General features: G+C 40.6%; 1 protein-coding gene across 1 annotated transcript in view; it reads left to right on the top strand.

Moving 5' to 3' along the window:
• The window catches only part of MTBP (MDM2 binding protein), a 67666-nt gene that overhangs the window by 8858 nt on the left and 43070 nt on the right, over positions 1 to 15738 (top strand). The window contains exons 7-11 of the mRNA XM_027973275.3: positions 239 to 356; positions 1258 to 1392; positions 2965 to 3059; positions 3868 to 3940; positions 6809 to 6926. Coding sequence (XP_027829076.1) covers positions 239 to 356; positions 1258 to 1392; positions 2965 to 3059; positions 3868 to 3940; positions 6809 to 6926 — 539 coding nt within the window. The remainder of the gene's footprint in view (positions 1 to 238; positions 357 to 1257; positions 1393 to 2964; positions 3060 to 3867; positions 3941 to 6808; positions 6927 to 15738) is intronic.

Raw genomic sequence — 15738 nt, forward strand, 5'->3', positions numbered from 1 at the left:
TAGTCATCTGTAGCGTTAAGGCTGAGTGTTCACAGTCCATGGTGATGCTGCGATTGACTGAACATATGCTGGAAACGTCTCCAGAGGCTGGTTTAATGACTGTTCTATAATATTAGTAGATAAAAGCAGAAATGTAAACTTTACATTTTGCTTGTTTTGCTCGTAGTTAACTATAACCATCAAATCTAAGTCAAATTTAAAAGCCTGTATTGAATTGTCATGAACTTTTTATTTATAGAAATTATCAGAAAATTGCAGAATACCTTTCTGCTAATATTGTATCTTTTGAGGATCTCAGAAATGCTATTGATTCAAAGGAGCTATGGAGGGGAAAGATTCAGATATGGGAGAGGAAGGTAAGTGGATTTCTGTTACCACAGTTTACAAGGCAGGCCTTTCAACTTTATTTACAACACAGATAATATAAATGAATCCTAGTGAAAATGTACAATTTGAAGGTGTTCTGGAAAAACACTTATCTAAGTAGAACTTCTTCATTAATAGAAATGTTCTGAATTTATGCTTATACAATAGCCCACTGGCTTCATGTTGCTACTAGAACTTTCTATGTGACTACTTCAAACACAGAACTGAATTTTTCACTTTATTTAAATTTAAATAGGCACTATGATTGTTTGGGGCACTGCAGTTCTAGAATGTAACATTATTTTAAAACATGGCTTTTAACATTAGTTGAGTTCATGTTTGTCCAAGCTGCTTTATTTCATTGCATGTAAGTTGTATCCACGTTGAAATAAGTATTTCTGGTATTTGATGTATTTCAGTCTGTTAGGCTTAGTCGCTCAGTTGTGTCCAGTTCTTTGGGACCCCATGTACTGTAGCCCACCAGGCACCTCCGTCCATGGGATTCTCCAGGCAAGAATACTGGAGTGGGTTGCCATTCCCTTCTCCAGGGGATCTTCCTAATAACCTGGGGATTGAACCCCAGTCTTCTGCACTGCAGGCAGATTCTTAACCATTTGATTCATCAGGGAAGCCCCTGTGGTTCCAGAAAGTGGGCTTAACATACTCTTGTGGGCTAGTGAAAGGCCAAGGAGAGCGTTTCATGGAAAATTCATGTGTAAGTTGAAACATGAATGATGTGTACGTAAATGGAAGAAATGCATTTTGATCCGAGGAATCAGAAATGAATTTATATATGGTTTTCCCCTCAACTTTTATGTTGCAATAAGATGTCTTAATCTTCATAACTTAATTCATGATGTCTGTAACTGAGCTCTCTTTGTTTCTTTTCAGTTTGGAAGTGAAGTAAGTTTTCCTGAATTTTGTTTAAAGGGAGTCACACAGAAGAATTTTAGTACATCTAATTTAAAAACTTGCTTTCTTAACAAAAAGTTAATACCATCAAAGGATAAAGATATTTTGCCAAAGGTAATCTGTGTTTGTTTTTGCAATCATCCATTCATAAATATCATTATAAGATACATTTGAATCTTCAGTTAACTTAGCTAATGCATGTGCTTAAGTGTGCTGATTCATACAACTTTTATTATAATTGTTCTTAAATTACAGTGTGTTATCAGCATTGAATGTTGGGAAAACTATCACTGTTTTAGATTCTTTTCAAAATGGAATGATCCTAATGTTAGGTCACTATAGGCCTGAAGCCACTTTAGGTTTGAACTTAACTTTTGAGCTTTCTAGGATTCAGTTTGAAGGGAGCATGACACAGCGGAAAGAGGACAGGCTTTGATCTCTCCGTCTCTGTGTTCACACACACAAACGCATGCTTCAGTTCAGGCGCTCAGTCATGTCCGACTGCGACCCTGTGGGTTGCAGCACACCAGGCTTCCCTGTCTGTCACCAGTCCCAGAGCTTGCTCGAACTTATGTCAGTTGGGTTGGTGATGCCATCCAACCATCTCATCCTCCGTCGTCCCCTCTGCCTTCAGTCTCTCCCAGCATCAGGGCCTTTTCTAACGAGTCAGCTCTTTACATCAGGTGGCCAAAGTATTGAAGCTTCAGCATCAGTCCTTCTGATGAATATTTCGGATTGATTTCCTTTAGCAGTGACTGGTTTGATCTTTTTGCAGTCCAAGGGACTCTCAAGAGTCTTCTCCAACACCACAGTTCAAAAGCATCAATACTTGGGCGCTCAGCTTTCTTTATGAGCCAGCTCTCACATCCACGTGTGAATACTGAAAAAACCATACCCTTGAGTATACGAATCTTTGTGTAAATACACACTGTGTGTGTCTTGTATTTTTGTGTTTACACACACATACACACACATAATCGTATCTGCTAAAGTTTGTCAGATTCCTGCAAGTTTAAGATTTTGTGTTGCTTGAAGATGGGTTAGCTTTTCTTTGCCCTTCCTATTAAGTACTCTAACCCCAACGTTGGAAATACCTTCTTCACTAGCTCAGTCTTAGTTTAGTTTTAGACTCTATCCAAAGAAATCCTTAATCTCATTTCTTCAAGTGGAGCTTGCTTCGTTAATTAGCGCTCTTGATTTCACTAGTTCTTTCTTTAATTACTTTGGTATTTTCTCCAAGGATTTTTTTTTTTTTTTTTCATCTCAGCATACCAGTCAGAGTCCATTCTGGTGCATCCTTTCTTTCTCTTTTTCAGTTTTTCAGACCCACTGCAGTAACCTAGCCTCCTGGCGTGTCTGTCTGTCTAGCTAGAGATAAACAGGATAAGTTGAGAACTCTTGTGCTCTGTTGCTTACCTCTTTTTAGACTTACTTTCTTCCTGTAAACTCTTTCTGGAAACTTTCCTTTCTAGGAAATCTCCATGTCTATCTCTCCACTCGGAAAGCTAGAATTGGAATGGAAGAAATTCTTGTCTGTTATAGAGAATGAAGTGTTTGGCTTGCATAATATATAAATACTGTCTTTTTAAGACCAATTTTAAAGGTTTAAAACCTGATCACTAATTTGTTCACTTTCATTTTATTTCTGGTATTTAAACCCTTACATAATTTTATTTTCTTTTTTAGGTTTTTCATTATTATGGCCCTGCTTTAGAGTTTGTGCAGATGATAAAATTATCAGATCTGCCCTCCTGCTATATGTCAGACATTGAATTTGAGTTGTATCCTTTTCATTTACCTGTTCATCATAGACCACAGTTTCTGTGTCAAATAGAGTTTTTTCCTGGCACCACCACACTTAAATATGCGGCTGTACTTTTGTTGCTTTTCATTTTTTAATAATATCAGTTACCTTTCATTGCCGTTGTTTTAAGAGAAGGGCTACAACTTGCAGAAAAGAACCCTCCTTCAGGTAGTGCGCTTACGCCTTTAGGATAGGCGGGAGGCTTCCTGAAATTGTCACGCGTTTGTGGGGTAGGGAAGAGGGAAAAATGTTAGGAGTCTGTGAAGAAAAACAAAATTATTTAGATACTTTTGGAAGGTTCAGATGTTTCTCTTGACATTGACAGGATAGATAAAAGTGCCATTCTACTGTATTGCTTTAAATACCTAAGTCAATATGAATGCCATCACACTGTCTGCAAATATTCAGCGTATTTTAGAATCTTTTTAAAGAAAATATATCTAAGACGTTTTAAGAATATGCCTAATAACAGTGTTTTGTATAAAAAGAATTTGTTGTTGATTGGAAATGAAACACTAGTACATACGGTGTTCTTGAATTTTTATTCAGAAGCTCCAGTTTTTAAAATCTCTGGTTCTAATAGTTTGCAGTATCCCTGCTTCTTGGTGGATCTTCAGAATCAGAAAAATAATTGTCCTTAAGGAGAGGAGTAATTGTGAGTTCCTAGTTTAAAATTTTTGATAAATGATTTTAAATATCCTGTGAGTTGGAGGATCAGACTTATTTTAGGAAGTTAAGTTATTTGACAGCCAACCATTCCTCATTCCTTTAACTCCTCAGTACAGGGGACTGACAAGAAACAGCACCAAGCAGAGCTCCAGGTTGCTGGTGGAGCAGATTTCTTCCCTGTGTGGCGAGGTACAGAAAGGGGGGTTTTGTTTTGTTTTTAACTCAGTGTTTACAGATGTGTGAGAAAAGGGAATATATATTTGTTTAATCTGTCTTTGTGTGATGATTTGGTTTCTTTCACATAACACATTGTTTTGGTCCTAATTCATATGAAAATATTTTTGACTTTTTAGAACTCCAGAGTCCACTCCAGACAGGAAGTGATTTTTGTTTTTTTAGAAGAGATTTTCAAAAATAAGCTTCATGATTGGTAATTGCTTTAAGGTTTCAGGCTATGTTAGATTATAGTTAACCTACTCCTTTCACATTTGATTTCAGTTCTGTGGCAAAATATTTATATGGCCCAGATGATAGACACACTTAAGTGAAACAGTTTCTCGAAATGTATAAAGCTCTAGGTACCCTGTTTTTGAAGTTACAATGAAATCTTTAGTCCTTAGTTTTATAGATAATGTTTCAGGTCAAAATCAGGCATATACCTGTAATTCGGCACAGGTACAAAATAATTACTAATCCATCTATTGAAGATGGGCAAGGCCAACCCAGGAGACGCTGAACTGTCGGTATCCATGTCATGTTTTCAGCTGTTCTAGTTAAGTCGTTGTGTTAGACTGTCATTCTTACCGTTTCTTGGGCAGTGACTATAGAGTATTGGACTGTACTTTATCAGTCAGGGACAAATATTGGATCTTTAAATACATGTTCCTACTTTAACGCAGCAAAAGGGATAATTTTTGAAAACATAGATTATGTAATTTGGCTGATAGATCTGTAAATGTGAAACAGTTCATTGTCCTTTTACATTGGGTTAAAATTAGTCTCTTACGTTTTTTGAAAGAAAATTTTAAATTGCATGCTCATTGCTTGAAATAATCCCAGTGCTCTATACCATGGTTTTCATTTATTTATTCTGTTTTTTGGACTGCCTGCCATTTGCTTGTTGCAGGTACTGGAGAGAATAAAGTGGGCAAGGTCCCTCCGTGGGAGGCTACCGCAGTGCTTAAATTCCAGTGATTTATGTGATCCTAGGTCGACGTCTGAGCTTAAAAAGAATGTTTGATTATCCCCAGAATAAAAGTAAAGACCTTTTAGAAGAATGCCTATTAGATTAGAAAAAGGCAAGATAAAATTGTGGGGGAGTCGTAATCTCTATTCATCGTGTGGGCAGGAACATCTTTGTTGAAGACGAGAATCTATAAGGCTAGGATAACGACTGCCATGCTAGTGCCTGCTTGTTCGGTGTTTGCCCTCTGAACGGGGTTTGGAATGTCGTCTTAAATTTTGAAACAGAAGGTGAGGCCAGAAGCCTCCTTCTCAAGTCTCTCAGAGTCTGCCTAAGGGTTCGTGTAGGAGTGAGCACAGCTCGTCAGAATCCAAGTTTGTTGTCAGTGTCGTGTAAACTACTGACGTAAGTTTATTTTGTAGGAAATTAGAGCAGATGTGATTTAGAAATGTCTGTTTTCATTTTTGTAGTAAATGTTTAATCAAAAACAGGCTGTCTCAGAAATGTGGTTATTTATCTGGATGGTGGATCGGGATGTTTATACCAGGGTATAAGTTATGCTTTGAACTGTGTTTAGCATCTCTGCATTGTTAAGCTGTAACTATGATTTTAACGGTCATGTAATTGTTAAACTATAACTGGACTCTGGTCTGGCATACTGACATTACAGCTTCATTTGCCCTTTGGGCCAGATGGTCTTGTCGTGCATTTTGGGCTAAGAAGTCTTATTTATGCAAGGAGGAAGAATTAGGACTTAATGTTTAGAAAATTAAACAGATATCTTTTAGAATTAATGATTATTTTCCTAAATATTTTTATTTTAATGTCTAATCTTGAGTATGTAGAATATATTTGACTTAAAAAGATTATGGCTGTAATAATAAAGGAAAGTAAACATATTTAATTTTACCTTCCTTTTTTTGCCCCGGTAGACTTATTTTTATAACTGTTAAGAATACGTAAGCAAAAATAATAAATAGCAGCAAAAAGTTAATTAACTTTGTGTCACATACCTCATAGAACCCATCTGTCTACAAAAGACAATTAAAAGTGACTTTGCTTTAGATTTGAGATGCTTTGTGCCTAAATTTCACCCAAATTTAAAAAATGTGTTTATCGAGATGTGCTGGTTTTGTAGCTCACATTTCTAAAATAACAAGCAAAGTACAGCGTTCAGGGTTGCAATCTGTATTGTTCAGTGCCTAATCAAACTGAGAAATCACCTAAATATGTTCTGTTCTGTTTGGGGGAACAAATATTTAATGAGCATCTGTGCACCCAGCCATGGGAATATGAGGATGACTAAGTTGAGCTTGGTCATAAATCACTTGGACGCTGCTATATGTTTTCTGGCATGCAGTTCATGGTTTCTCTGAATTTTATACCTATTAGCATTAAGTCTCTGATATCTAGGAACAGAAGTTATGAAATTGCCTTTTGATTCTAATTTTGAAGCCAGAACAATAATCCATTTAGACCCAAAGTTATAAAATTATGGCTTAGTGTGACCAGAATCTTTTGAGGACAGATAAATTTGTGGCCTCTCATTGATTTGCAGATAAACTAAGAAATTATACTCACAACCTGAACTTAAATATTGTAAATATGGTTTTCAGATATGTGACTCCGTGGAAGGAAAAGGAACGCTTATAGCTAACTCTAACCTTTCTACGTTTTTTGGCTTTTTCTTTTTTGGTAGAGGTGAGGCTGTGTTTTGGGTTTTTGTTTTTTTAGCTTTTATAGTGAAATTTTTGGGAGAGAGCGTTATTAAAGGTGTGGTATGTAGGTGAAATGTGAGTAGAGAATTGTCAGGTGATGCTGTTTTGAAGTTGCTTTCTGTGCGCAGTCACTAAAGTGCGTTCTGTTTTATCCAGGCTGGAGCTCTTTTTGTGTTGCCGTGTACCACTGGTCGCATACCTGCTCCTCCTCCCAGCCAGCTCAGTTCACGAAGGTGGAAGGAGTACATGGCGAGAAAACCTAGGACAGTCAGTGGTAAGCAGTCCAGTGTCCGTGGTGTAACGTAGATAACGCACATACAGAATCTGAAACAGAGATAACACTTCTTCATGAGAAAATATGCTACTTATTACTACTAACTGAGAAAGACCTGTATCATATTAAGATTTTTTTAATCTAATAACCTACTGCAACATATATACAACCACCTTAATTCATTCGTAAAATATCAGTGTTCAAAAGACAGAAATCTTGGTTAATTAGATAGCTAATTATATTGAACCTGGGTTTCTTAGAGCCATTTTGGGAATAAAATTGATGGAAATAAAGTGATTATTACATGATATATTAAAAAATAAACTTGTTACAATTTTCTGATGCGATTAATAGAATTTAACAACTTTTTATATGCTGTGCACTATTCTGAGTACTTTAGAAATCTTGATTCATTAAAATTTTATAATAACCTTATGAAATTACGTTTATACCCATTCAACAGATGTGGAAAATTGGGGCTTCGAGAAATTACAGAGCTATTAATTGGCAGAATCTTGTTGCAAATCCTGTCTCTTCCAGTTAATAGCTCTGTTAACTTCTCCAAGGATTTGAACCCAGGCCTCTAATAATCTATTACATTCAAGATGTCATTAATTTCTACTATAAATTCAGATTATTTAAATCAAAACTAGTATTTCCTGAAGTAATGGTGGGTCAGATGTTAAAGTCGCTTGTCCGCTTGTCCGAAGTCACATCGCCAAAGGGCGTTCCTTTGTATTCTCCGCCAGTGTTCGTTCCAGTTGGACAGCGCTTGTGGCCTGTGCCTGGGGGCTCAGCTGGTGAAGAACCCGCCTGCAGTGTGGGAGCCCTGGGTTCAGTCCCTGGAGTCGGAAGATCCCCTGGAGGAGGGAAAGGCTGCCCACTCCAGGATTCTGGCCTGGAGATTTCCATGGACCATATAGTCCATGGGGTCGCTGAGAGTCGGACGCTTCTTTCGTTTAGTTTAACTGTGAGCTTATGGTTAGCTGTTGTGCTCCACGCTGTGGTGGGACTGCAGATGCGTGTCTGCCCTGCTGTGATCTCTGGAGATGCTCTCAAGTCAAGTGCTCATGCTCAGCCGTGTCCAACTCTGTGCCCCATGGATGGTAGCCTGCTAGGCTCCCCTGTCCTTGGAATTCTCCAGGCAAGAGTACTGGATGGCTTGCCATTTCCTTCTCCAGGGGATCTTCCCGACCCAGGGATTGAGCCTGCGTCTTCTGCCTCTCCCATATTGTGGGCAGGTTATTTACTGGGAAAGCTGCAGAGACACTCTAGAGCCCTAGAGTGCCAGGGAATACAGTTTTACAATCAGTGGCTTTCCCAGTACTTTGTAGGAAATAGGTGAGATATTGAAATCAGTGTTAACAAATGTTGAATCTGAAATGCAGGTAGCATTTATGTGGAAAGTTAAAGCTAGAGTTTAAAGTTTTAGATGTATATCTCACTGAGTCATCAGGGCAGGAGATTTAGAGTTTTAGTTTACCGGCTGTTTTGTTTACCTATTTTACAAGTCACCCTAGTTCAGTTGAGTTCGGTTGCTCGGTCGTGTCCGACTCTTTGTGACCCCATGGACTGCAGCGTGCCAGGCTTCCCTGTCCATCACCAACACCCGGAGCTTGCTCAAACTCATGTCCCTTGAGTCAGTGATGCCATCCAGCCATCTAATCCTCTGTTGTCTCCTTCTCCTCCTGCCCTCAATCTTTCCCAGCATCAGGGTCTTTTCCAGTGAGTCACTTCTTCCCATCAGGTGGCCAAAGTATTGGAGCTTCAGCTTCAGCCTCAGTCAGTCCTTCCAGTGGATATTCAGGACTGATCTCCTTTAGGGTGAAATGGTTGGATCTGCTTGCAGTCCAAGGGACTCTAAAGAGTCTTCTCCAACACCACAGTTAAAAAGCATAAATTCTTTGGTGCTCAGCCTTCTTTATAGTCCAACTCTTAAAACCATACATGACTACTGGAAAAACCATAGCTTCGAATAGACAGACCTTTGCCGGGAAAGTAATGTCTCTGCTTTTGAATATGCTGTCTAGGTTGGTCATAACTTTTCTTCCAAGGAGTAAGTGTCTTTTAATTTCATGGCTGCCGTCACCATCTGCAGTGATTCTGGAGCTCAAAAAATAAAGTCAGCCACTGTTTCCACCATTTCCCCATCTATTTCCCATGGAGTGATGGGACCGGATGCCATGATCTTAGTTTTCTGAATGTTGAGTTTTAAGCCAACTTTTTCACTCTCCTCTTTCACTTTCATCAAGAGGCTCTTTAGTTCTTCACTTTCTGCCATAAGGGTGGTGTCATCTGCATATCTGAGGTGATTGATATTTCTCTTGGCATTCTTGATTCAAGCTTGTGCTTCACCCAGCCTGGTATTTCGCATAGAAGTGAAATAAGCAGGGTGACGATATACAGCCTTGACGTGCTCTTTTCAGGATTTGGGACCAGTCTGTTGTTGTTCCATGTCCAGTTCTAACTGTTGCTTCTTGACCTGCATACAGTTTCTCAGGAGGCAGGTCAGGTGGTGTGGTATTCTCATCTGTTCAAGAATTTTCCACAGTTTGTTGTGATCCACACAGTCAAAGATTTCGGTGTAGTCAATAAAGCAGAAGTAGATGTTTTTCTGGAACTCTCTTGCTTTTTCGATGATTCAGTGAATGTTGGCAGTTTGATCTCTGGTTCCTCTGCCTTTTCTAAATCCAGCTTGAATACCTGGAATTTCATGTACTGTTGAAGCCTGGCTTGGAGAATTTTAGCATTACTTTGCTGGCGTGTGAGATGAGTGCAATTATGCATAGTTTGAGCATTCTTTGGGCATTGCCTTTCTTTGGGATTGGAATGAAAACTGACCTTTTCCAGTCCTGTGACCACTGCTGAGTTTTCCAGATCTGCTGGCATATTGAGTGCAGCACTTTCACAACTTCATCTGTTAGGATTTGAAACAGCCCGACTGGAATTCCATCACCTCCACTAGAGGTCCATACCATTTTCATCCTTTATTGAGCCCATCTTTGCATGAAATGTTCCCTTGGTATGTTGAATTTTCTTGAAGAGATCTCTAGTCTTTCCCATTCTGTTGTTTTCCTCTATTTCTTTGCCTTGATCACTGAGGAAGGCTTTCTTATCTCTCCTTGCTAGTTTTTGGAATTCTGCATTCAAATGAGTATATCTTTCCTTTTGTCCTTTGCCTTTAACTTCCCTTTTTTTCTCAGCTATTTGTAAGGCTTCCTAGGCTACCATTTTGCCTTTTTCCATTTCTTTTTCTTGGGGATGGTCTTGATCCCTGTCTCATGTACAATGTCACAAACCTCCGTCCATAGCTCTTCAGGCACTCTGTCTATCAGAAGAATTGATGCTTTTGAACTGTGGGGTTGGAGAAGACTCTTGAGAGTCCCTTGGACTGCAAGGAGATCCAACCAGTCCATTCTAAAGGGGATCAGCCCTGGGATTTCTTTGGAAGGAATGATGCTAAAGCTGAAGCTCCAATACTTTGACCACCTCATGCGAGGAGTTGACTCATTGGAAAAGTCTCTGATGCTGGGAGGGATTGGGGGCAGGAGGAGAAGGGGACGACCCAGGATGAGATGGCTGGATGGCATCACTGACTCGATGGACGTGAGTCTGAGTGAACTCTGGGAGTTGGTGATGGACAGAGAGGCCTGGCGTGCTGCAATTCATGGGGTCGCAAAGAGTCGGACACGACTGAGCGACTGAACTGAACTGAAAGCTATTAACATGGATTGAACACTAACGTCTCTTAACTAAACTTGAGTGTATTCTGGACAGCCCTTTATTTGTTTTTCCTCTTGTAATTTTTTCCAAGATAAAATAAATAAGATAAATTTTTTTGATTTAGAATTTACTTAGTTTTTTTTTTTTTTCCTTAATAGTTTTTATTGCAGGTCTAAGAAAATACCTTATCAGTTGGCTTGATTTGATTTTTTTTAATCTCCTCTTTAAATTCGGGGATTTATATTGGTAACTTCTGAAAAATAATTGAAAATCTATCACATGACCGTCTTTGAAGCCAGATTGTTGATTACTGATTAGGCTGTATCATTAAGGGCTGATTAAGCTGACACTTCACAGTACTTTTTTTTTTTTAAATGTTGGAAGTAGAAGCAATCAAATTGGACAGTTGATTATTAAGTTCTGTGTTACTCATAACCCTTCCTGTAGGGGAAATTATCCCCCTGGCAAAAGTTCTATTGCGAAGAGTAGCCAAGTTTTAGCTAGTGTATGTTTGACGCCTCTTTCATGGGAAACATCATAGCCCTTTTGTGGTGCCCCTACCGGTAGCCTCTCGCTGCCAGATAAGATAGGAACTTCTAAATCAAAACTCTGTTTCCCCACAGCCTATGAATCCTGCCCAGCTGTTCTTTGATGGTGCCTTCCATGTTCCCTTTCCTCCAAACTACACTTTATAGTCTTTGCTGAAACTCCTCCTGATTTTGTACTTTTATGATCTTGCTAATTATTCATTCAGTCATACCCTTCTGTTCACGCTTTGTAGGTGCTCTGAGTTAGGGAGGGTGCTGCAGTGTGGGGATTGGTGGTGAGCAAGGCAGACGGGGCTTCTCCTCTAGAATTTACGCTATAGCTTAGGAAACAGGTATGGAGAAGGAGCTGTAAGTCTCATGTGTGCAAACGCAAAGCACGACGCACACAGACGCTCACGCGAAACACCGAGTCATACAAACACTGAGTACAGAACAGTGCCTTTGGCGGTGACCGACTAGAAATGACCCCCGGAGCTGATACATGAATGGAACATGTGCGAAGGCTACGACTGCTGCCATTTGTGGTGCGAATGTCTGCTCAGGGGGGTGCATGTAGGCGTTTGTTTGTATTAGCCTAGGTGTGAAATACTAAAGTCCTTCAACAGACTTGTAGTGAGCAGCTGAGACATACTAGGTGTGTCTTTCACGCTGGACCGGCAGTAAGTTGAACAAAGAGCTTGCCCTTGGGGAGCTTCCACGGTGCTGGGGTCGCAGGTTTAGCTCTCACCCGGAGTGGCCGGGTCTCGGCTTTGGGGAACCGCTCCCCCGCAGCCGTTTGCTCTCGGACTGCGCTCCTGCCGCCCTCTCATCGTCCCAGCTCCAGCTCTCTCCGTAGGGCCTCCCGCCTCTAGTGCGCCTGCTGCGTGTCCATTTCTCTCGCTGGGCAGGAGAGGAGACAGGCTGAGCGTTTTACTTTCACTTGTTGCTTCGCTCTCAGTGCCCTGAACAGTGCCTGACCCTTGAGGGACCCCATGGACTGCGGCCACCAGGCTCCTCTGTCCATGGGATTCTGCAGGCAGGGATGCTGGAGGGGCTAGCTGCTCTCTTCCCCAGGGGAGCTGGCCCACCCAGGGATCGAAACCCAGGTCTCTTGCACTGCAGACAGATTTTTTTCACCCTCTGAGCTACCAGGGAAGTCCGGACACTGAATAGGTGCTCAAAGATAATTGTGAAATAATCAGTGAAATGTAGATTGTATTTCCAGTTAGTAGTAACTGCTTTCTGGAAAAGTGAAGAAAGACTTTGAATAGACTGCAGTGTTCCAGTTTTTATCAGTTCTTCAGGTTTAATGTGAGAAATCAAGGGATGTATATAATACATATGTGTATTAGTTTGAACTGCGGTATGTCGAAAATTGTTAAATAGCAGCAATTCATATAATTTGACCTAAAATAGAACAGTGCCCAATTTGAAATATGCTTAAATTGAATGGCAAAAGAATGGTTTTTAAAAGTGATCTTTGCTGAAGTATCCGAGTGTTATGGTCCTGGGACAAATGTGAAAGAGCTATGGAAACAAACGCGAGTCACCAAACCCTGCTGCGTTTCTGAAGAAAGCCCTCGATATTTGAACTTGTACTAAAAATCCAGTTGTTTAATGAAAAGAACCTGGTACACCATATGTTCACGGAGATGTTCTATGAAGTTGTCAAAAAATTGGATGTTGATCACTGCCTAATTTTATATAAAGAATGAAAAAGCTAAGGTACAGAGAAATCAGGAAACTTGCCTGAGGTCGCAGGATGAAGCCGGAATCTCCACCCGAGTCTTTCTACTGGCCGTCTGTGACCATTTCCCCACCCTGAGTTCTACTTTTGCCACATCCTTTAAAAATTGGAATTCTTTTGAAAGGAAACATTTTGAAGATACTCGGCCAAAAGAAAAAATTTGTTAGTTAGGACTAATAAAGTACTTTGCATCGAGGAAGCTTGTGCCTTCTTCATACTCCAATCAGTGGGGTAAAAGTGTTTCAAAATAGTGAGCTGAAACTGACAAGGTTAAGGTGACTCAGTGTAATTTATTTTATTAATATTTTTGCCCTTGAGAAGAAGTAAAGGACTTGGATAAAGATTTTTAAAGAGATTTCCATGGCAAAGACAAAGCATTCTTTCAGTCAGCAAAACTTAAATTTATTGTATGCTCCCTGTATTCAGGGCATTATTCTAGATGCTAGAAATCAGTAGTAAAAACAATCAACCAACTTTACTGTATTAACTTTTATTAAACATACTGTGGAACAGCATACTTGTTCTCTTCAAGCACAGATGGGACTTTCTTCAGGATAGACTATATGTTTGTTAGGCCATTAAACAAGGCTCAGTAAATTTGAAAGGATAAAAATACACAACGTTTTCTCCAGTTATAATGGAATTAAATTAGAAAGCAACAGCAGAAAGAAATCTGAGAAATACTTTAAATATTTGGAAACTAAAATTTAAGCACACTTCTAAATGGCCCACAGGTCAAATTAAAAACACGCTTTTAACCTAATGAAAGTGGAAACAAACATAGGAAAAGCCCCTCATTGCAGTTCTGAGAGGCTCTGAATGCTTATCTTAGAATGGAAGGAAGGCCTAAAGTCGACATTAACCTCAGGAAGCAAGAATAGTAAATCTGAGTTAAGGAGAGGAAGGAAATTAGACCAGAAATCAATGAATGAAACACAGGGGGCTCGATCTAACAGAAAGTCCAAGACCTGTACCCTGCCAACCGCCAAACATCACTGAGGGCATTGAAAGAAGAGAACAGTGAGTGGAGGGGTGCGGCGTGGTCACGGTTTGGAAACTCAGCATTATCACGCTGGCCCTTTTCTCCACACTGGCGTATAGCGGTGCGGTAGGAGCGTGAGTCCCTCAGTCGCGCCCGACTCTGTGCCACCCCCTGGACTGGAGCCCGCCAGACTCCTCTGTCCATGGAATTCTCCAGGCCAGAATACTGGAGTGGGCAGCTGTTCCTTTCTCCAGGGGATCTTCCCGACCCCGGGATCAAACCCAGGCCTCCTGTGTTACAGGCGGATTCTTTACCATCTGAGTTACAGGGAATAGATTCAGTCTAATCTCTAATGAAATTGTAGGAGGCCTTTTCATAGAAATTGTCAAATCAGTTTGACAGTTTCTGATACTAGATTTACAGGAAATTACAAAGATCTAGAATGGCCAAAACAATTTTGAAAAGGAAGAGCAGCTTATGAGAATTTATACTGCCTGATTTGCAGTGCACTCTAAAGCTGTAAGAATCAAGACAGAGCTCAAGTGTGTCAGTGGAGCAGAACAGACAGGCATGCCAGTGAGAAAAGGATGGTCTTTTTAACATACACCGGGATAATTGAATGTTCACTTATAGAGACTCAGAAATTACACACATATATGCAATTACGTATATATGTAAAGTTACATATGCCTAAATGCAAGCACTAAAAGGATAAAACCTCTGTAAGAAAGCATATACCAAAAGGGTGCTCTATTAAAAGAAACCTAAAAATTCACCAGAATTTAAATGCTTTGAATAAATTCACCTGTCCTCTTTTTGAAAGACTCTGCTAAGGAACAATTTAAAAATCTACTAAGAGGAAATAGTTTCAATCATATTATCTTAAAATGGACAGATATTAAAAAAAAAATTCTTACAACTCAATAGTATGGAGACAACCCAATTAATAAGTGGCTTAGAGACTTTGGAGAAGGAAATGGCAGCCCACTCCAGTGTTCTTGCCTGGAGAATCCCAGGGACGGGGGAGCCTGGTGGGCTGCAGCCCATGGGGTCGCACAGAGTCGGACACGACTGAAGCGACTCAGCAGTAGGAGCAGCAGTAGAGACTTAAGGTGGTACCAGTGGTAAACAGCCCGACTCCCAGTGCAAGAGGCATGAGAGATGCAGGTTTGATCCCTGGTCTGGAAGATCCCGTGCAGGAGGGCAGGGCAGCCCACGCCGGTGTGCTTGCCTGGAGGACCCCAGGGATGGGGGAGCCTGGCGGGCTGCAGCCCATGGGGTGGCAAAGAGTCGGACACGACTGAGCGACTAGGCACGCAGCACACTAGTACTGACTACATTTGCAAACGAAAGCTGCTCTCTGGCTTCCAAAATCCTGGGAATTACGTGGGCGAAGAAGGGTGAAGGGCCTCAGTATTTAGACCGGCATTCGCTTAATACATGAATAATCAACTTCAGCCCTGAGCTCTGTCTTGTATCTCCCAGGCCAGAGACATTCTGTTTTACTTTCTCCAGAGAATAACCACCTCGAGTCCCCTGGGTTGGGGAAAGGACGGTCGTTTGCCTGACAGAATGTGGAGGGATCTGGACACCGAACAGCTTTGAGACAGACTCAGCCTGTTTTACTGTTCCACCGTATTTTGTTTCCGGTGCCATCCCAGAGTCCCCTGTCGGGCGTTGTAATATAAATTTTGTTGCTTCCAAACTCTCCCTGGTTTTTCTCAGCTTAGCAGCTGGGAGTCTGAAGTCTGTTTCCAATCATTCATCTTTCCTGCTTTCAAAGTTCAGTTGCTGCTGTCTCTTCTCTCAGATATTGGTTCCTGTAGTTCTCTG

The sequence above is a fragment of the Ovis aries genome, chromosome 9 (assembly GCF_016772045.2).
Source record: "Ovis aries strain OAR_USU_Benz2616 breed Rambouillet chromosome 9, ARS-UI_Ramb_v3.0, whole genome shotgun sequence".
Lineage (NCBI taxonomy): Eukaryota > Metazoa > Chordata > Mammalia > Artiodactyla > Bovidae > Ovis > Ovis aries.